This window comes from Topomyia yanbarensis, chromosome 2 (assembly GCF_030247195.1).
Source record: "Topomyia yanbarensis strain Yona2022 chromosome 2, ASM3024719v1, whole genome shotgun sequence".
NCBI lineage: Eukaryota > Metazoa > Arthropoda > Insecta > Diptera > Culicidae > Topomyia > Topomyia yanbarensis.
The window spans coordinates 73,670,248-73,694,115 of NC_080671.1; the positions used below are offsets into that span (position 1 = coordinate 73,670,248).

At 38.0% G+C, this 23,868-nt stretch overlaps 1 protein-coding gene across 1 annotated transcript in view; it reads left to right on the forward strand.

Annotated features, from left to right (window-relative positions):
- The window catches only part of LOC131678454 (protein limb expression 1 homolog), a 168,017-nt gene that overhangs the window by 45,136 nt on the left and 99,013 nt on the right, over positions 1-23,868 (forward strand). The window contains exon 2 of the mRNA XM_058958620.1: positions 14,670-15,341. Coding sequence (XP_058814603.1) covers positions 14,954-15,341 — 388 coding nt within the window. The 5' untranslated portion in view covers positions 14,670-14,953. The remainder of the gene's footprint in view (positions 1-14,669; positions 15,342-23,868) is intronic.

Here is a 23,868-nt window from a genome sequence, read left to right on the forward strand (position 1 = left end):
TAATTTTCCATTTAAAATATCATCAAGTTTCCGTGCCTGTCTCCTTTCATCAGCACTAGGAATGTTGAATCACTCAGCGCGTATGCTGGTGTTTTGCTGTCAGGACCAGTTTAACAAAACTGGAGTGAGAAGTGCGTATATCATCTGTCACCGACTCTTCAAGTTTTGCTTCAATGAAATCATGGATAGGAACGCCCAACACGGGTAACTGATTGGCACTGCAGTACTGGAAGGAAAACAGAGCTCACTTAAAAGTGATTTATTATAATCCACATTATTGCCTCAGATCAGATTATCTGTTATAACTTACTATGGCTATGTTGACCATATCTCAACGGTCTAAATATTATTGGGTGATTTTCGAAATAAAAATGTTTGTCCAAAATTTTGAATCTTTTGCCCTCCCCTAGGTTGAGGGGTTTGACGTTATTGCAAACATCATCAAGCATATTGCGTGCATCAGTGCTAAAGAACCTCTGACAGACAATTGCTTTAAGATGGTGATAGATACCGAGACGGCTTATGGACCTTTGTTATGTTTTGTGTTTCTTCATACTCTGCACCTGCCGATACTAACGCTCAACTATTAGCCTGCACGCGCTGGTGTGGCCAAGGATGCAAAATGCCTACCTTTTCTGCGTCTGTAATTTTTCTTCTTACATTCTCATTTCTCTTTCGACGCTGCTGTCGTTCACTAGTGCAGGACGCCCAGCGCTGTACGGCAGTCTGTAAGCAAAGCAGTAACATGACAAAAAATACTGCCCCCAGTACAGCCACCGCGAATGGTACAGTTTCTCTTTCCTTATTTTACACTTCTTAATATTTTTAATCTATTCAATATTTTTAATCACAAACGACGACAATGAATGCGGTTCGTTTACGTCACGACCGACATTAACGCTTTCGTGTGCGGGCCTCTCCCTTTGACTATGCAGAGAAAAGTGTCCAAAGCGAAATAACAAACTTTACTACGCCACACTCTCACCGAACAGTCGGAGTACAGCAGCAAAACAAAAATGTATTCTACTGCTATACGGGAAAATGTATTCGGTTTGGCTGCCGTTCTGGCAAGAACTGTAGTGATGCGTCGCTGTAGCGGGCTGTACGGCTTGTGCAAATGGAAATATACCGAAAAAACGTAGTTTACCGGTACCGTTGGCATCCCTGGTCGTGGCCGACGGACGTGTCGACGTGGATTGACTTTTGCTGTAGGCCGTGTTTTCAGAGATTGTTCCACAGTTTAATAGCAGTGTTGGTGGACGGGGCTCACAGTAGGATTGTCTCCATTTATCCGTCTACATCGTCATCGTGCACAAGCTAATAATAAAAAAAGGAAAACCTATCCCTATTAGTGGTCGTTCTATAATAATTGTACTCTTTAGTACTAGTGTACAATTGTTATGTGCTAGTCGTATTTCTATCTGTGTATCTGTTTGCCTGAGTATTTGTGACAGCTGGGTCAGGGAAAGGGTACAGAACTGACGCATATGATGGAATAGTGACTTTTACTTCCGGTGTTCAATTTCTGTATTCGAGTCGATTCATTCGAGAAGGTAGGATTGGATAAATTAAGGTACATTTAATTTATCGACGCATGTGGATCATTCATTCCCTGTCAACATAGCATGATGACATTCTAACAGAATGCACTTGTCGTTAATAGTAAATAAACATCATGTGCTGCATTTTGATGAGTTAAAGTAGTTTTATTGTATGTTACATGTGTTCTTCTCTTCGACTTCTACTTCTACTTCATTAGTCTGTTTTTGTTGTACTTCTATTAGTTTACTTTTCCACTACTCATGTATACCAAAATAGTATCGGTCAATTTATACACTTCTAATCAATCTCTTTGCATCTTTTTTCTTTATTCAGCATGCTATGATTCATTTTATTACTATATCCTAAATAAGATTCATACTAACACTCATCAACACAATTAATTGCAAACGTACAAACGTTCGTGACCTTCGCGATAACAGCTGAGCACGAACGCGAACATGCAATTGCAATCATCTATACATACTTACGCCCGCGATTTCGGCAACAATAAAACTTTCCGTTAATTTAGTGAACGTTGTAGCACCTACATATAAACATACAAATGCGGTCTCAAGCATTAACCTACCACTGGCGCGAACTACTCTTGGTTCTAGCATCCTAGACTCATGTCTTCTGTTGGACCAATTAAAAAAATGACGCTCATATTCACTAGACAACACGCTCCATCGCGACATGACCCGGAATTCTGGTGATATGAGGAAACTGACTCTCTTCTAGTATATGTACCATACACTAAAAATTAATCATCAGATTCACGGTCTGCTCGCGATCGTTCGAGAATAACGCGAATATACGAAAAGCCACATAATTATAAAATCGAATTTATACACGCGAAGTCACATACACGCGACAAACACGTTAACATACAAATGCTTGAGTCCTTCGTGGCATTTGGAGTTGTCAGTTGGAGCAATAAAAAAAAAATAAAAGCTCATATCCCCTAAACAACACCTTTCATTACGACATGACCGGTAACTCTAATGATATGGAAGATCTCACTTCCTTCTAGCATCTGAACCGTACACCCAAATTTAGGTATTAGATTCATGATCCGCGCGCGATCATCCAAGAACACACGCGAATATGCGAAAGGCATACCGCTATAAAATACAATTTATACACGCGAAGTTGCGTACGCATTAGCACACGCGACATATGAATGCACACGCGATCGAACACGTTAACGTACAAACGCTCGAGCCTTCGCGATGATACACGCGGTCGCAAAATGCCTACGCCCACATATATCTGAACCGTACAATGAATGTGACATTCCAAAACACGGCCCGCTGCAACTGGCCTTAAGCAGTGTTTTAGTGGGTGACATTGCCTGTCGCGTTTGCCAGGAGCGGATCCAGAAAAAATTTTCGGAAGGGGTCTGAAATTTTAATTTAGGAATGAACATTGTACATTACATTACACGTCAAACCCTCATTTAATGAAAATCAGTTTTGATGGTCAAATTTGGTTTGCAATGATTTTAAGTTTGAAACTAATATAAAATTGAAACTGATTTAAAATTTCTCAAGAAGCTAAAAAACTTCGGGGGGGCCCGGACCCCCAGGACCCTCTCCCTGGATCCGCCACTGACGTCTGCAATTGTGGTGATTGATTCTGATGGGAACCCCTTCCATGAATCTAGCTCTGCAGCTCCAGTAGGACGACTCGCAAAAAAAATTTAACGAATAAACAGTATCTAATCTTTTGTTTTGAAAAATTTAGCAATGTTTCGCCAATTTAGCGAAATAAACAATAAACTTTTGCAAAATTTCGGAGAAATTTATGAATTTAAACGAAGTTAAATTATGTACCGTTTTATGTTCAGAAAATTGCGAAAAAAAATCGTTTCGTTCCAATAATTTGCGAAAAAATAAGTTTTCGCCCACCCTTAGTGTGCTACATCAAACGCCTCATTCAAACACTAATAATCATGAGCTACATCTAAATCACTCGATCTAAAGTTGGACCCGAGAACCTCTCTGCTACCTGTGTCAAACTAACTTCACTAAAGAGGCTACTGGAACAAACGAATCCCAGGCGCTTTAATTACTGCAAACCTGGGCTCGAAGACGCACTGAACCATAACAGACAGTGCTGGGGCGTCAAGTGGTATTTAGCTCAGAGTCATGAAAATATCCACGGTTCAACGTTCTCGGTGTGAAAATAAGTCGGCAGTGGCCCCTGAGTTTCGTTGTCCGTTTCATTCGCCGCACACAGTGCAGTGGCATAGTCGCGATATCTACACACATACGTACACCTACTAAGCCGATCCCCCCGAGTCCTCTGGTTTGGGATGAACTGATCACTGATCTTCAGGTGCGGTTTCCCAGTCAAGGTCCAGTCAACAACTCATCGCATTTGCCTACACTCTTGCACTCCTTGTTCATTCCGCCTCCTGTCCGGGGCACTGTATGTCGTGTACAGAGGTATGAATGTTACACTCAGGGGCTTCCTCTGTGGTCTTGTTCCGCAGTTGCTTCTCTTTGCTCAGAAATCGACAGCCCATCAAACTAATGAAGTCTTAATGAGTCAATCCCGATCATATTTTTAATGAGCAAAAAAGGCAATGAGTGTTCGCTGTTCTGAGGTATGCTCGAAAAAAGTGTCGTGGCTACAAGCAGGCACACAGCATTCCAACATTATATGTATTATCCACACGCCTATTCGGAACCGGCTTCTTGTTCTTTCTTCAACGAATCGCGAAGGTAAACAAACTAAACAGAAATTATGTTGCTTGAGGAGTGAGGGTGTCAAATCTTTCAAAAAAAAGTGCATGATGCTGTGACACCTCCGCAATGATGACAATTCTCATTATTAATCCTCCGAACACGTTGACGCTGCGATGATGTTGAATACCGTAGGAAACTTTCGCATTCAGCGATAGGTTTCATTTCACGTCTTTAATACCTGCAAAGTGCTGCTGGTAATCAACATAGCCATGGCAGCTGGCGTAGTGGAGACGAACATTTACATGCAGTGTGTGTTTCAAAACATTTACCTTATTCAGCTATCGAGAAGGAATAAATCTAGATTACCGACAGATCATCACCGACGGCTGACGATTTGAGAAGAAAGTCACGATTTTCGACCAGCGGTCATTCAACTTTAGTTGATGTGAACGGCTTCATTCAGGTTTGAGTTCCAAGAGGATCATCTCTGCGAAGAAGCTCCTTATTGACAGAGTGCTTCGTGAAGAGGAATCGATGCAGGAATGCAGGAAGGATTACCATTCATTTAATCTTTGAACGGCAATTTGCATGCTGCCGTTTGACATCTGTACGACCCGAATTAGGTGTTGAAGAATCCTGATGTCATTTAGAATTATACCCAAAGCAGCTTAAGCGAGAAGAAAGTTTTCCACAGCATCTCGGGAGAAATCCATATCAAAGTATTATAAGAAATAAAAACAGGGTGCCTCCATTTCCGTCTTAATAGCACCTACATTAAGCTAATGTGTTTATAATTCAAAAGTGGTTGAATTGATGGCAATTTCCATTACATTTGCACTATCTCAACTCAATCACGGGTAAAACAAACCTGACGGCACGTCTTATTTTCAATCGGCTTCCGCGCAATTGGATCCCGCAGGGGCCAATGAAACATCGCGATGTCTGAATTTGATGCTGCTGCAATTAGAGTGGGGTGCGTGTGCTCCTTAGTGGATCGTGTGTTCGTACCCACAGCTCATAATGAACGATAATGAGCGCCAAATTTATTTTCGACCAATTTGTCCATTTTCAATGAATTTTTCAAAGCAACTTTTCCTCCATATCGGCTCTTTTGAAACGTTCCAGCGAAAATGCTGAAGATGCGCGAAATTTGAGAACAATTGGGAATTTATTTACCGATGGAAATCGTTTAATTTGACATTTTCCCAATCGGATACCAAAGACATTTCTTGGAAATCGAACACATGTTACACGAGAATTTCAAAGCATTGACTTCTGGTTCATACTTGCTTACATTACCTTGAATTGGACGTTGCTTCGAATTTCGTTTCGCATTTTGAGTGTGGACTAGCACTTGAACACAGATGAGAAAAAAAATCGACATGATTGGATCCGTTGTCACAGGCTGATGTCACATCATCGCCGCTGGCCTGGTGAGCACATTGCCAAATTCGGCAGCGAACAAACAACGTTAACCACGTACACGGCCCACGAAAATACTGTATCGCGACGACTTCATCGGAATTCTTACGCGTATTCAGACACTCGCTCGCCGTGCAAAGATCAACATGTGGGACAGTGGTAGTGGCGTAGCCATGAATTTGGTTTGTGGGGAGGTGGAAAAAGCTTTTGTTAAAAAAACAATCCAAAAGTGTTCCTATGCGAATCTAGAACACCGTGTGGTGTCCGGCGGGCTAAAATTATTTTTGCTCTGTTTTAACCAAGAATAGAACCACTGGGAACCTGCTCCCATATCGTAAGAGGCGTCTAACAACATGCTAGGAGTTCCTAGGTTAAGGTATTGATCCGTACCAAAGACTTAACCTGGAAGGACCTTAAGGTTTTGCAGCATAGCCATTATCGATTATATATTGAGTGGATCACTGACATATAGTCACCTTTTCTGATTCGCTATTCACCATTGTGTACCAACGTTCTAGGTTTCTTTTGGCGGTTGTACAATTGCCGTAGAGGATGCTGTCTAATTCTACACTAAGTAACAGCTTATATTCATATACCGGCTCTTCCACGCTAAGGTATAACTTTTAAAGCTTTGGTTTAAAAACCGTACTTTAAAAAAGCAATCTTTAAGGTAGGATTTTTTTTTTGAATTGGCACAGGATGAAACTGTCGAATTACATAAAAAGTTTTTTGTGTAGATGTGTCAAAATAAACCAGTTTTATTACATCTGAATCCGACTACCGACAAATCTACATTTACGAATACCTCCAAAAGTGACTTCTTGAGGTCTCATAACGGTCTGACACTAGCTTTGTACTAGTAAAGTGGTAAATATTTCAATGCTCCAGAACTTCACTGTCAGAAAATGTAAAGAACTTCGTAAAATCGCACTATTGGTCCTTCCTGCAAAATCATCCAGTGCAGTACTCTGCGTCACTCGTTCGGTCCGCTCATATGGTAGTCGGTCTTTGCCAGTGTTGCTCTTCTCCCATGCACGCTTCTTCTGGGCCGCAGATGGGTCAAAAGCCCTTGTCGTTGTGTTTATTATATTTATTGCGCATAATAAGCATGTCGTTTGCAATTTAGCATTTAACCGAATTATTTATACTGGGTCATATCCTACAGAAACGTGTCTGATAGGGAGAGTGGAGATGTCAACAGTGAATTTCTACACATTCAGTTGGGATATCTTTTTTTTACTTTTTGTACGCTTGCTTTGTACTGCAAACTTTGGAAATGATCATTGAAGTGTTAATAAGAAGCAATACTCCCGAGTATTCGTATCAAAAAGCTGGCCAAAAGCATTAATATAATTTGTTCCATCAAAAAGATCCGGTAATGAATGGAAACCAATGTAATAAGATATGCTAATCAATTTTCATATGGATTATATTGTAGTTATGTTTGTATGTATCTTCAAGTGCGGTTCCAAATTTCTGTAACAGTGCCCGAATTATTCGAAAGCATCGTTCCGAGCAAAGGAGACCGTTTTGCTGCGCGTGATTCGTGTTCCATCTATTCCGTTCAAAACGTTGTATCTTTTACAATGTTTGGAATAAACCGCTGAAATTTTGCACAGATGTTCTCTGAAAGTAGACTAATTATTTTAAAGAAATTACAAGGCGGTCAATTTTAAAATCGCGTAAATAAATTGTATGAAACTGAATAATACAATAATACTCAAGTTCGTACCTATCGATTCATTGTATGTATGTGTAAATCACACTGAATATGTAAGAGACATTTTTACCATTACATTAAACATAACCAGCCATGGACTCGTAGTTTGGATAAATAAGAAAGGCACAAAACGGTGGATTAAAACGGGTTTTTTAATAAGTGTTAATATCAAAACGATTTAGCGCACGAAAATTAATAGGGGAATCAGGGGCTATTCGGACCTACCTAAGCAAATCGGCCTTTTATGTGGATAGATGTATATGAATTTATCGGTCAAAGATCCTAATTGGTAGTTTGAAATCGCAGCTATATTTTGGTGCCATAAAAATTCATTTGCACCACTCCATGGCAGCACTAGGCGACGATTTGCAAAACTACGTTTTCCATCCTTCTACAATGTAGGGGTAATTCGAACCTGTTTACCAATGAAATATTTATTGGAGAAACTCCTTAAGAAGCAATAAAAAAATTGCGTCGCAAAATCTGGTGAGGTCGATTAGCGCATCATATATTTTCTTTGCTGTGGCGTGTGCAATGGTGTGCGCAGTCGCAAGCCGCTGAACGGTGGTTGATGGAATAGGGAGTCCGAATAGCCCCGTATGCTCATTTCGCACAATCGTCTTTTCGTTCAGACAAAAATTATTCCATAAAATAGGAGCCTCAAGCTTTCCAAAACACTTACCTGTTATTTTTTTCACTTTTGTTTGTCTCTTTAATCACGGTTTTACCATTATAATGATTTTGAAGATGACAAAAAAATTAAACACGTTGTATCTCCTTTCTAAAAAAAACGAAAGAATTAGATTCATCTGTCAAAATTAATGTTTTAAAATAGCGGTTCCACGAATATGACACGACATTAAGAAAGTCTTACGATTTTCTGAGAAATCGAGGGGATCCCCTACGGCCTTAATAGTCTTTCTGGCATTGGAAGGCTGATAAAATACGGCATACTATACAGTGGGCTGGACTTGTAGTGTGAATAATGGAAGAGAAACCAGCTAACGTTATGATCATCAGAGAACTTGGAACAGGTCGTCGACTTCGGGGCAAGTCCCGCACTCTCTGGCTGTACACAATTGAGGAAGATGAGCGTGCGATGGGCATTAGGATGGGACAAAAATTAGATTCCAGCTCCGAGCAACTTTTTAGGTACCATTTGGGTCCTAGAACAGCTGTGCAAATTCTTAGCTCGATCGGTGAAACTATATTTTTGCGCCCACTGTTTAAAGTTTACATGGGATTTTGTATGGGAAAATTAACTTTTACAAATTAATTCCTCCAGGAGTCGCCCATTACTTCCTAAAAACAAATCGTTACGTGGCTTTTAAAGGAAATTTAACAAAGAAACAAAGTCTCGAAAACCACGAAACGATCTGACGTTTGAGAAAAAAGTTATTAAGCAGAAACCGAGAGTGCTCTGACGATTGATAAAATATTCGTTTTTTCTAGCACTGCTGTTGGTTGTCCAATTATACGCAATTTTGTTTTAATCCTCTCTTAATGTGTCTAAATCGTTTATCTATACTATTTGGCCACTTCGCAAGTTTTTGAGGGATAAATTGAGGCTTCTTTTGTACATAATAAGAGCACGTGAAAATTTTTGTATATAATTAGACCGTTAAAAGCAGTGATGGTATGAAAAGTTAAATTTTCATCTATCTTGAGGGAACCCATCAGTTTATGCTTAATAACTTTTTCCACAAGTATCATCGTTTTGCAGTCTTCTAGACTTTGTTTCCTTGACAAATTTCCTATAAAAATCAGACATCTATTTATTTTTAGGAGGTAACGGGCGACTCTTGGAAGAATTAATTTGCAAAAGACAATTTCCCCATGCGAAATCCCATGTAAACTTTAAACAGTGGGCGCAACAATATAATTTCGCCGATCGAGCATAATTTGCAGAGTTGTTCTGGGAGCTAAATGGGACCCAAAGGAGCTAAATTTTAGTTTTTTCATATAACCATGTCCCACTCTAATGGGCATCCGTGGGGGTTGGTGACTGGCGGTCCAAAATCGAGTAACCTGGAAATCTAAAACACATTCAATTATGGTTCGGAGTATAAGGATTGCTCGGCCACTAAAATAATGATGACGATTATTAGTTTGTTTACGAAAATCTGAAATTATGTCAGTTACATCTTAGCCATCCTTCCACTTGAAGTCTTTTAGGCGCATATTGAGGACGCAATTTATGGCAAACAACTACTTACAAAGATGAGGCACGAGATAGAAATTGGCGAATACTGGGAAGTACTCACCATTCGACGATCTTGTTATTAGTAAACAACTACTATAAATGCCATATAAAATTATTGACTATTGTACTATAATGAATATTTTTTGTAATACGCCAAAAACATGAAAGAAATGAACGTTGTGATACTTTAGTATGAAAAGTTCATATTTATATAATATACATTAACCTATTCATTCCCGACTTTTTCTCTAGCGCATATAGAGTTCCAAAACTATTTTTTATTAAAACTGTAGGGATCAAGGAGAATGAAAAACGTGTTTTGATTAAGATGGGTTCTTTCTTTGCAGTGCTACAAGTTGCTTAATATTTACCTTCCGATCATCAACACAATTTTCCTAGAATGTTTACAATAGATAAATTGTATAGAAAAGGTAGTCGAAGACAGTCTAAATTGATAGGGTTTATCAGTTTTCAGTAATAGTTCGAGTCATCATAGATATATCAAAAATTTATGTTTTACTCTTAACAGAAACTATCCCTAGCTGCCTTGCTCCAGCAAGATCTAACCAAATTGCAATTACTTCAATTCTCCGAATAATACTTATAAATCCTAGCGCTAAACTGAAATATAATAGTCTTAATATTTAGTTTTATAAGTAAATCATGTCTAAGTCAAAACTTATAGTTGTTGATAAACTTTTTTGTTTATAAACAAAATGGGCATAAAAGGGTTGGTAAATTATGCTTCTCAGAGCTAAAGAATAAAAAAATGGTTGACCGCCACTAATGCACAAGAATCATATTTAAAATTGATTTGTTCAATTATTTGATTAGTTTTTAAAAAATGTAATTTTTGAAAACAAGCTTCATTTTTTTTAATAATCGTGATGTAATTAATTTACATTTTTTTTAGTAATTTTGCTTTACAATTTTAATTTAAATTAATCTTTTATTCATATTTCATAGTTTTATTTTATATTTAGAGTAATTGTAACTAATATATTATATTTTATGGATGGTGCACCAATAGTTGAAAAAAAAAATGAAAAAGAGCCTTTCCTTGTTCGAATAAGAATTTTTTTAGGCAGTAATCATTACCATAGTTAAAGGCCGTAAGGGCTGAGTTGTCAATTTGAAATGCGTTTTACTGGGTTAATTTCAAATTGATAGAAAAGACAAAGAAAATGCAGCCCCTTTAATTTGGTTCGGTTGGTTAATTTTTCCTATATTTTGTTTTCTTCATTCAAATATTCGAACTCAAAACAAATTTTAAGAAATAAATTTTAGACAAGTTTAACAGATTTTCACCATAATTCGTTTGTGAGATAGACTAATTAGTCGAAAATATGTAAACAATTCAAATTCAGTTTTTCAATAATCATGCAGACAAAACGGTAATGCTTTTGCACAAAAGGAAAGCAAGAAAGATGCAATTTTAAAATTTAATGGTATAATAAAGCGTAGGCTCTTTAATGAATAGTAACTTCAAAATAACTTGATAATAATACGTGAAAAAATTAATTCTTATGCAGACATTTTCTAATACTAATATCATATTTCTTTCATATGAGTGGTTGGGAAATAATCGAACTCTTTTAAAAATTCATTGTAAACGGGGCGTTAATTTAAATTTCTGGCCCGAGCGGCAAACTCGCGTCGCCACTGGTGAGCGAATAATACGGTTTTATCGAATGAGCTAAGATTTTATATTGTTCCAAGACCCAAATCATATCCCAAAAGTTTCTTGAAGCTAGTTTAATTTTTTTCAGATAACCGCAGATGGCAGATATTTAGGCTCACATTGCGAAGGTTTGTAGGCAACGACAACCGCCATTTCGATCGATCGATGCTACACACCAAAAATAATCTGATTTCAAAAGCATGTAAATCAATACGAATGTAAACATATAAAGTTTAAATAAAAAATTTGATTAACCCTTGTGAAGGCAAGCTAAAATCCTAACATTAAAGGGCAAGCCGGGCCTCTCAGGCCCGTTAAAATTCAAGCTCCTTTTTGCCGTTCTCATATAGAAAGGTTATGCAATCGGTCGAAATTTCGACTTTTTAACCGAGACCCGCAGGGCCAAATCTCTTATACCATTCGACTCAGTTCGTCGAGATCGTAAAATGTCTGTATGTGTGTGTGTGTGTATGTATGTATATATGGATGTATGTATGTGGCAAACAATCTCACTGATTTTTCTCTGAGGTGGCTGGACCGATTTGTACAAATTTAGTCTCAAATGAAAGGTGCAGCCTTCCCATCGGTCGCTATTGATTTTTTTTTATTGATCCGATTTTCGGTTCTGGAGTTACGTGTTGAAGAGTACAATCACACAGCAAATTTCCATAGAAACTGATACCACCATGATGTCCAAATGATGCAATATATATTAAAATATGTGCAACATTACTTGGCTTTGCATGTCTAGATCATTAATGACCCACCGAAGGCACTTCAACCACATTGGCCAGCTATGGCGGTTCTTGATGCCCCGGGGGAACTTACCAAGTTCCTAAGATAATGTCATACCTATTTCTCAGCGAATTCTTTACCGATTTTTACAAACTTGGTTGCAAATGAAACGTACAGCATTCCCATTGGTTGCTGTTGAATTTCTAATTGATCCGACTTCCGGTTCCGGAATTACAGGATGATGAGTACGAACACGCAGCAAATCCCGATTTCAGCGTATAAGGCGATGGATGTAAAAAGGTCAAATTTTTATCCAAAGGTGAGTACTCGGAAGATCACGTTGACAGTCGATTGGTTCTGAGCTCCATTTCGTTTGAACACGACCAATAAATGTTTCTGGGTTGCTATTAATTTCTTCTGATGCATAACCGGAGTACATATTTAGATTCTTCTTCCCAGTCTGCATCAGATTCATTGTCGGAAGCAATATCATTCGCATCTTCTTACTCGCTTAGCATATCAGCTTCGGCATCGTCTGCTGTTGAATTTGCTCGAATTTCTTCCATTATTAAAGATTCTTTGAGACGATTGAAAACATGGGCATATCGTCTTATAGCCATTTCAATTTTTTGTTGCTTTTAGATCCTACAATTTGAATAATTACGACAAATATAACACAAAGAATAGACAACAAAAATAAACAATAACGACAGAGTTAGGTTATGTTGTATCCAAATAATTGTCAAGTAGACCACAGTGACATAAAAGTATTTACCCAAAAAATATGACACACGTCATTATCGTATGCTATTTTTACATTTCTTATAAAAGAAATGTATAGAATTCGCTCAAACTTTCAAGATTTTTTTCTTATAAGAAAAGGTAAAAAGATAAAATCAATCAAAACGTGAAAAAAAAATCCTGCTAATATAAAGATGAACTCATCAAAATGTTTTTTTCAGATAAATATTAATGTATAAAACCGGTGGTATTCCTAGTAAATGTTGCATGCACACCGGGCCTGCCAGGCCCGGCTTGCCTTTTTGTGCATGTAAAAAATTCAAACATAGCTGCGCATCACTCCATCGATGAAAATTTCACAATTCTTTATTTTTGTTATAGATTTCCAAGCTACTTATCAAAATTTCCATGCCCAAGCTTATACTGTATACACATTTTTTTGTAACGAAAAAATTGTAACGTGCCGGGCCTCTGGGACCCGGTTGCCTTTTTGAGGGTTAAAAATTAAGTTAAAATTAATTCACCCGATTGGAGTATAAAATATCATATGATTTTACACCTTCATTCGAGTGAGTAGCGTAGCAAGCATCTGAGTAGATGGAGTAGTGAGTCACTGATTTCCGACATATATCGGATTGAATGTTATTCCAGGTATTTAAATAAATTTTGTTTCAGCCTCAATGTCTTTAATCTGTAATATAACTGTGTTTCAAGCATATTATAATATCCACATTATCGAAAAAACATGCGTGGCAAATCAAATAAGATTACCAAAAAATCTTCCTGAATCGTCTCTTTTCCTCTATGCATCCTATGCTCAAAATTGGATTTCCCCGTGTTTCACCAGCCCAAAACTTCCAGTCTCCGAAAACCAGTCAAGACATTACATACATCAGGTTCAAGAACCTCCAAAAAGGAAATTTTTGATTTGCGACAAAGTACGTTGTTAAGAAGTGCACATTTTTTGTCATTCCGTTTTTTGTTGCCATACTCACGGTGAGATTGTTTATTCTGCGCTGCACCGTTTCTTCGTATCCGAGTCAGAGGGTACAGAGATGATGTCGCGCAGCGAAGTGATGCGCGAAAGATGATGACCGCGCTAACAATAGGGTAGCTCTACATTCTTTGGTTAGAAAATTTCCAAACGGTTTTTTGTGTGCCGCACAATTCTGTTTCCGTTTTCATATACAACAGTATCAAATGGAGAACCAATTTTTGTAACTTTACACTGAATAGTCTCCGTCGACCCTATTCAGCTGCAGGAATTCGTTACCGAGAAACAATATGCCTGAGTAGAGGCTTTGTTTTGGTCCCCGTTCCGGCCAAAAGAGATTTCCACGTGCCCCTTTTTGAAAGCCGCTACCCCCTGATGGTTCCTTTACCCCTTCCGGTCGTCCGCGCAGTTGGCGTGTGTGCCGAGGGCCGTCACCACATCGTCCCATGCTCCGTTGCTTTATAGCGTGCTGTTGATGTTAAATCAAACTTTTGGCGACACTCTAATCGTTGCATGAAAAATGTGACAAGGGGTAACAGAAAAGCAATCAAATAAATTCTCTCATCCGGCACGTTCGATCCATTTTGCTCCTGCGATGGGCCATTTATATAAATTTGAGGGCTTTTTTTCTTCGACCGGCCGGCAATCCCGGCTTACCTTTGTTGTTGGTTCGCAGCTTCATTCTTCGGAAGCCACCGGTGGATGTGGAGAGCATACCTATGGGAGCTCTGTTTTTTTTATCTTTTATTTTATGCTACAGCAGAAATAGGCTGCCTTAAAGTCGATTTTAAAATTTACGTTTATTTAGATAATTCAATTTTTGTTTACTTTGGCCTCAATATATTGGGGCTGCTGTTGCAATTTTGTCTTGTTGTAGTTAATTTGAGCAGGAGAAACCACTTACATATACTCTAACTCCCAAACTTTCGATTTTTTTTCAGAATGGCTGAACGGAAAAGGCATCGATGAAGCAATAAACCTGTGATAATGTCGCACTTATTACCATATATATTAGAGTTTAGGTGTACCTGAGAAGTGAGTGATACCAGTATGGATAGTTAGTATTCTAGCATAGATTAATATCTAACATGGACATACCGAACAACGAATGGTGGACAGCGACGGATCTCATGCATAATAAAACGCACCAGTTGGTCTCCTCGCCAAACGCAGTGCACCGTGTTATGCAAAAAACGAGCCACCTCGACAGGCCACCGCAACAAGAATGAACCAGGTTCAAAGTGATTTAGTAACATCAGCAGTAACCGCAAAAGCAACACCAGCCATCAAACAGTCGAGTATTCTCAACGGCATCAACGGCAAAACCGCAGCTGTCAACCCCAACAGCACTAGTACATCCGCAGCAACCACGATCAACAACAACTTCAGCAACAAGAACAAGAACCAAAACAATTTGAGTCAGGTGAACAGTGGGAACAGTGTTATTCATATGACAAACGTCAGTGTGCCACAGAAACTTCTGGTCCCAAATGGGAAGTCGCAGGCACCGGCAGTGCCCTCTGCACCGGATGCACGGGCAAAACAGGTTCTAAAGGAGGCAGTGGATGCTGTTGTAAATAGTTTTGCCAAACACACCCAAGGATACGGTAGAGGTAAGTGGCTTACATTGCTGTTGACTTCTGCAAAAAGGACAGGGACCTTTAAGAAATTCATTTTCGCCACTGCGCTTACGATTCGCACAATGATCTTGATTTTTAGGTTAATTACGGTCATCGACCGAAACGAACCCTTTCAAAGCATGAAAAGGATAAAAAAGACCTTCCCATCACTCGTCCCTTTTAAAGGGCCCAGCCCTCCTCTCAAAAGACGAATCATTTCTGTCGATCATCACTCATTTTGACATGGAAATTTGGGGCAGTGCATTTCGGGATTCAATTCCATTTAATTTTCCCCGAAATCCATTATCTTTCAACAAATGTACTGCTCACCTGCTTTCATTCCGTGTGCTGCAGTTTCGGAGAGAAATATGAGCGGTTTTCTGCGACCACTCGTGTACAAGCTCATTTTCGGTAAACCCTACGCGGCTTCCCCATCTCATCAACCGGTTGAAGAAAAAGAAATTACATTGAAAATAAATCTTTTCAAATCACACAATACATCATTTTCAGGCTAAAACCCCTAAAAAATGATTGTAGCTGAATCATCTTACATGACTGCGCCGCCGTTCATTAAGCGCAAAAAAAACAGAAAGCGACTCGTGCAAAGTGCAACAGCATCCTCGAAACTTCGTTGCCAATGTGGGCATTCAGGATTGATGAAATGAAAAAGATGCATTGTAGGTACATGGACAGTTAGCAACTGAAAATAGTTTCTATGCACAAATTACGTAACGCAAAAATTGTCCAACATTGACTCCCCCATGTAACAAATTATCACAAATTGTTCTATCCCCCTCCCCTATACCGTTCTAGCTTACTTCTCCTTCCCCGTATGTCACAATTTGTCGTCAAGCTCTTTAAGGGGGTAAAGGTTTCAGCTAGACTTGCATCTTTTTTTAAAACTTCGGGTTAAGCGAATTGACCAAAAGTTTTGTGTGTTATCATGTATCATTTCAATAACATTCTGTAACTTTTTCATGCAAAAATATCCACAAGTGACTCGGTGATTAAGCTTTTTATAGAACACCTCTGGAAAAAATACGATTCGCGATGTTACCTGCCATTCAAAAACTACTTAACCAATTTATTAGAAATTTTGCATACACATTCTGTGTGAAAAATACCCCTACGTTGAGTTTTTGAGACAATTGTTCAATTAAGGATGCTTTTTACTCATTTGAAAATAAAAATGGCTATCTTTCACGAAAAATTCCGCCATTTTATGAGTAAAAACGTTTTTAATCCACCTAACAGTGTGATGAGACATTTCTTATAACTCTTATCACTCTTTTCAGATATTATATCGATTGAGAATATTTAGAACTTTATGTTTCGCGATGTTTTTGATAACACATGCAGAGAACTAAGAACTGAAATTGCAGCACTTGATATCACACTACCTCTGAAGTGCATGCGTGCGTAGATCAAACTTTACTTCGATATCGACTTTTTCTAAAAGTGACTTCCCAGTAGTATGTTTGATTTGAAGCCCATCAATTAGGATAAAATGCCAAAGAACAAATAAAAAATCTCTCGAAACCCGTTAAAGAAAATCATCATCACTGGAATTTTCGTTTCTACGAAACTTTTCGATAACCTTCCATCCCTTGTGTTAGTGCACTGGGTGCACGCTGCTCTGAAAATCTATCGAAATCGACTTTGGGCACTAGCGGGTCTCATTCCGAGCCATTTGCGCGATTTTCAGTGGTTTAAATCTGTAAAGAATTCTAAAAACTAACTTCTATTCCATAATTTTCAGTTCAGCAATTCGGTAAATCGTGCTCACCGCTAGCCATAAAAAATAAACTGCGTTGTGGGGCGACGGTCACTACTCCGTGTACTAAAGCTGTTAATAATTCTCAAATACTTTTTCACTTTTAAAACCTTATTAGGGAAAGTTTATGCCTTTGTAATGTTGTGTAGGAAATAGGTTGAAAATTTCTGTATTTTCGCAATCCGCAACATATAAGCTTTTAAGTATACCAATTATTTTAGGAAGCCCTTATAACATAAACTATCGTACGAATGAGGTTCACCAAAATTTTGGAAGAAGTCGATAAAATAACCCCTTGAAAACTACCAAAAAACTGGTGTAGTTCGATGTAATTGAAAAAATATCCTCAAAAATGGGATGTACCTATTAATGTGGGACACAGTGAATAATAAATACAGTAAAGCCCCGTTTTTATCAGCCTCATTGTGTTTCAAGCTGACATTGACTAAATCGGGACATATTTATTTCCTGCTTTATAATAAACTGAAGCTGTTAAAATATTTTTCCCTTCCCTTGATCTAGTCTGATAGCTATTTCTGATTATATAATATAAATTTCTTTTAAAGGGGCCTTCAAGCGCAAATTTTTAAAAAAATGAATTTTTTATTTTTGCATATTTGCATCTTTAAAGTAAGAAAAATATGCTCAAGAAAGGATTTACTCTAATTCAGCCTAGTTCGTCTGATAGAGCCCATCAAGCATATTTTCATATGAGACTGACAAAATCGGGAGTAGACTAAATCGGGTGCTAATCAAATGGGGTCTTCACTGTATTATAATAGATAGGTAGTATTAGAAGAAGTTTCTTTTGGACCAGTGTAGAACAACTCTGTTTCTACTTACTTAGGGTCAGCGGTGTAACTATAAATTCGTTTGGTGGGGGTTTGGTGATAATCGAACGTCATATTTGAAGTTTTAAAATTATGGAGAATCATTTTTTCAAAAAATAGTAACAGAGTTCGTTTCTTTAGCGAATTTGTTGAGACTATCAGTTAAAACAACTTTATTGCAGGAATGAATACTACGCGTAGGGAGTATATCGAGTTTCAAAATAATATTTACGAAATGTTCCTTAATCAATTTTACTATCTTTTTGCATGCAAATCATTCAAACGTGTCGTATTTCGGGTGGACAAATCGTTTTGTTAGCACGTTTGTGATACTCATATTTCGATGCTACCTGAGATACTAAAAAAAATATATACGTCTTTTTAGCAACAAATCTCATATGGGACTTACGCGGCAAATTATTTTATCGACATTATTATTTGTCTGTATCATGAATCAAGCTGGGTTGTTAATTGTTATGGGGAAGTCAATTAATTTGATTCATCTTGTACCGATGTTTAGTATGCAATGTTATGAATCACTTTAATACGACTTGTAAGTAGCATGTAAAAAACTGCTTTCGATTAACAATCTAAAGTGTATTATACTTTAATCTAATTGTGTATCTCACATTACCTACAGGGACCATCCATAAATGACGTAACATTTTTGAATGATTTTTAACACGCCCCTCTCGATCATAGTATTTCGTCACAAACCTATAAATACCCCCCCTCCCCCTGGTAATTACGTAGCTTGACGGTAACCCTCCCTACCCTTGTCCCTTGTTAGATGAAACTGGTAAGATTATCGTAACATCATGTCAATCCCTATTCCCCTTTAAAAAGCTACGTAGCATGACATGACCCCCTACCCCCTGTCGTCACACATCATCACAAAAAACAAAACTCCCCCCTCCCCCATATAATGCTACGTCATTTATGGATGGTCCCACATTGCTTTTTCTCGAGATAAAAAGAATAAGAAGGCACCTTTTTTGTAATTTTCTTAGCGCCTTAGTGATGTATACTTCAACATGGAAGATGTTAAACATACATTGATACCTATTTAACCAGTGCGGTGTTCATGCAACTATGTGAACAATGCAAGCAAATACAAAACCTGTAACAGTTTCGATCTGTCCTTCTAATCGGGAAGAGAAGGTATTATCATGTAGCAACTGTTAACATTCGGCAGTTCGTACGTTGCTGCCGATAATCACATCACTATTGTGTGAAAGTGCAAAGATTCGTCAAGTCATTATTTTCAAAAGCTTAGTAATCAATCACTTTTTTTGCCTCTCCAAACTGAATTGACTCGCGCACGTTGTCCTACTCCTTTCGGTGAATTTTTGGCCTTTCGGTTCGGTAGACACAGTGGTAATGACCGGCCCACAAGCAAGCAACGGGAAGCCCAGCACACACAAAAAACATCCCTACCCCCTCTATTTTTGTTCTGTTCCGTGTTGCAGACAGCGCACGCAGGCAGGCACACACGAGTGACAACTCAAGGTGCACTGACACATTTTTGCGGTCCTCATCATCGCTGCGAGTCATCGCGCATTCTGCTGCTGCGTCAGTTTGTCCCACTCGCTTGTTCAATTTTTCTTTCTATGTTTGGCGTACAAAAAATGTACTTAAGGAATGACGAAATACTTTAGGGAGTGGTTACATGTTTGCACAAGCGACTTTTCTTAATTAATTTAGATTGGTTTCTGAGCAGAACTTTTTTACACATTGCATCGTGTCAATGCATCGTCAAATCATTAACATGTATGTCGAGGAAGCGAATAGTCGTATTAATGCACATTCTATACAAGTATTGGAGGTACCGTAAACCGGGGTGACATTGATCATTTTTCGAAGTAATCATTACATATTTTTAGACACAACACATGTTTTTCAAGTTTAATATTTTTAAACCATGTACTGATGTATGGAGAACAAGATTGGATGGTTTTACCTAAAATTGTCCGCTTACAGCTATTTTTCCAATAATTATTTCAAGTTGAAGTCCGTTTTCGTGTTCCGGGGTGTCTTTGATAACCTGCATGTTCACCCACATTAAGTTATTGATGTCAATGTTTTTCATTCAAATGTTTGCTTAAACTAATTCTGGAAAGATACTCATTGTTAAATAGTTGTTAATTGGTATTATACAAAGTATTTCAATGTACTTAAAATTCGACTAACCAAAATTCGTATAATTTGTGTCCAACTAGAATAAAAGATTCTGAAAACCTTTAAAGCTGCTAAAATTATTTTATTTCAGTGCTTTATCAATGTAAAAAAAGTTTCATCCATTTTAACACGTTGGAATATTGAACAATAAAAAAAATGTTGCAAATTTTAGATTAAAATAATTTAAAATAATTACCAACTAGTTTTACAAAAAATGTATTTAAAATAAACAATCTCTTAAAACTAAATTTGGCATATCCCAATCTAAAGGAAAATAAAAACTCGCTTGTAATTTATTACTTTTGCTCAAATCTGAGATTTATTTGTTTTATAAAAAAAATAGACACTTTACGAAGCTTCGTAAAAAAGGTAAGGTCAAATTTCGGTTTTTTGTAGTTTTTGTACCCCAAAACCGAACAATGTACTCAAAAAGTATAACAAATCAGTATTTTATATGTTTAGAGTAAAAATCATTCTTAATTAAAATGATTCGGTCGACTATTCTGGTTTAATAAGCGATCAACGAAAAAAGTTTCGAGTGATTAAACTCACCCCGATGATCAAAGTCACCCCGGTTTACGGTACAACCTTAAATTTATTGGAGGTAACCCATTTTACGAATGGACCTGGCCAGTGCTTGGCGTGTGGTAACATTTGCGCCACTAATTATGAATCGTTAAATCTACCTATCATTGTTGTACAATAATTCATCAATTTGGCTCAAGTTGGATATACTGCCTATAATCGCAAGTCAGTCCCATAGAACATGGGACTGATTTGCGATTATGGGCAGTATAGCAGGGAACTTCATTGACGACAAAAGGAGAACTGTGCGCGCCTTTCTTTGTTTTCTTCCAATTTCAAATACACCTTGCTGCATTTCAGCCGTTTGAAGTCGAGGCCGCCGGATCGCGTGTTCCAGGGTAATTTTCGCAAAAGTGCAAGGGCAGGCTGCAGATTTAATTATTATTGATGCTATATGACTACAACTTGCTCCGATAATGGGTCTTTCTGCACCCGGGAAAAAAGTGCCTGTCCTTCCGATGCATAACCATCCGCTAAGAGCGCTCGCTGACAGACATGTGCAATCAGGTAACGTTGATTCCTATCGGTATGTCATTTTGACATGCGAATCGCAACGGTGGCTGCTCGGGTATGATCCCACGACGCTACGCGCTGATTATCGGTGGGAACTGAAGGGCAGGCTCGCGTTTTATGGGCCCTCTATACCCTACAGGGATGAAACAATCATACTGACTGGCTGATTCATGATATCAAAATATTTAAACTTTGTTTGGTTGATCTTTTTTAACACAAAGTGCTACAAAAGCCTTGGAACTCGTATAGGACAGTTCCTTCGGTTCCACGACCGTACCGGTAAGGTAAAAACTACTGCGCCAGATAAATTATCAGTTTCCTACCTTTGATCATCTTTTATGTCACTACAAATTTTTATTACATCTCTGCATCGTGAAAGCATAGTACCACGTCCAGGAAGGCTTCCCAAGCTCGAGACAAGCCAAAAGGCAGGCGGCAGGTTCTTCGTGCGGTTGGCCCAGTGCCCGCCGCCACCAGCCAGTGGGAGAAGAAGCGGACGATAAAAGTCCATAAATATACATGTGAAGCGTTCTTATGTTACATATAGTAATTGAAAATGTATACATATGTCTCGGTAGTGTATATAAATTGCGATGAAATCGAAACATACAATGTAGGTAAATGTTCCAATAGCATGCATGATGGCCATATATGCTGCGAAAAGGGGTTCAATCATGAAGTGATTCAGTTTATACTTTTCTCTGGTCCAGGAATAGGTTTGAAATTGATTAAACAAATTTCATAAGCTGCTACTCAGGCATGAATTGTTGATAACATCTATGATATTAATAAACAACTCAATGCTGAAAAGTCTATACAGGCCGTCCTATGACCAGACAGGTCTAAAAATTAATGAAAGTACTTGAATTCTCAGTGTAGATTGACAGCTTTCTAATTAAATTACAAATGTACTATATTGAGTCTTAGATAAAAGAATTCCAATGATATTTTTTTGGTATACTAAACGCAATTACGAAATTAACAGCATCACCAGACGACCTACAAGCTAAAATGTTCATAGCAAATTCGAAATCAGACGTTTTGAGTCCAATCGTCAAATAAAATATCTCAAGCTGTTCAGATTCTCTAAATTCTATTAGCATTAGTATTTTAATTTCATAGTCATTTGGTATTATATTTTTTTTTTGCTTTACATGTATACTACACCTCTGGTGTCTAATAACATTCCTTCCATTCCCTATACTTAGATCATAGTATAGACGCGTTGCATTGATCAATCAATCATGACTTCATTCAGTCTTCGAAAATTGTGCTAAACAGATACGATGCATGTGTAGTACATTATGTACTGCTAGGTGAATGAGGTCGATTATATCACCTCAATTACATTCACTATATTTATGTGCGAAAACTTGTTAAGAGACAACTACCGGATGAAGTTCACCTTCCAGCGAAACCCGAAGAATGATCGTTGTAAACTATAGTTAAAATCGAAATACTGTAATTTAGAAATAATATTTTCAGGTTAAATATACTACTAATAGCTAGAGTTGCAGTATCGGTAATACCCAGGAGGCTGGCAAGGATATGGCGATGTACAGGTTTTGACAGTACACAGTCATATGTGGTAGGCTCAGCCAGAGCCGTAGCGGCCAAGGGCGACAGTCTCAGGGGGGCGCTGAAATCATGTACTGCACTAAGTAAGCAAAAATCGTACAATAAGAGTAGATAATGTGCCATTTCTAGGTACAAACTAAATTATTGTTCAAAGGTGTTTTAAAAACGGAAGCCTTTGTAAACACATCAGGGGCGCAAAACCAATTCTGTTTTAGCTAGAGACGAATCTGAGTAGAGTTCTGACCCCAACTGCTGTCAATGTGTATGAACTGACAGCTGTTGGGGTTAGAACCTGGCTTCAAGGTCAAAGAAGATAACGCTACGGGCCTGTCCGTCCCGTTCAGATTTATTCACATTAAATGGTGTTGTTCACAAATGTAAAATAGATAAAAGAATTAATGACAAACATGGTTGAATTGCATGAAACGAAAATTTCAACTGCAGTGACTTCATATTAAAAAATAACAAAAAATATTACAAACTTTATCGCTCGTTTTCTTAGTTTCATAGAAACACAAGTGAGACAGATACGTGGTCATGAGAAGTTAAGCCGTCCATCTTTTCAAAGCTGTAGAAATAATTGTGCAGTAAATTAGATCAATTATCATCGAGAAGATCACCTCATGCCGTACTGTGAGAATTGAAGTTTCTTCGATGACGGGAGCTGTTCCGCAATATCACAAAGTTGCCGGAGCCCAGCTGAAGCCCAACCAGTACTGCAGTAAGTTTAATCTCTGGTTGAAATATCACATGAGTTTTCTTTGTGTTCCTGGATGTGCTGAAAACTCCTTGTTTGATCTCAAGTTTCCAAGGCCAGTAGCAGCTTGCTTTAGTTTTGAGTCAGAGCCTACATGAGCTTGGCAGCCTTTAAGAGAAATTTTTTATCTCATTTACCCATTGTTTTAGGAGCAGTAAAATATGTTCTTTCTGGAAAGGCATAACCGGAGGGTGTACTCTTCCAAAGAAGTCCTGGCTGATTATAGTCACCAAACAGTAGATGAGCCATGTTGGGTTGAATGGAAGTTGCGATGTCAAGTGCTGAGTCTATGTGCTTCTGAATAAT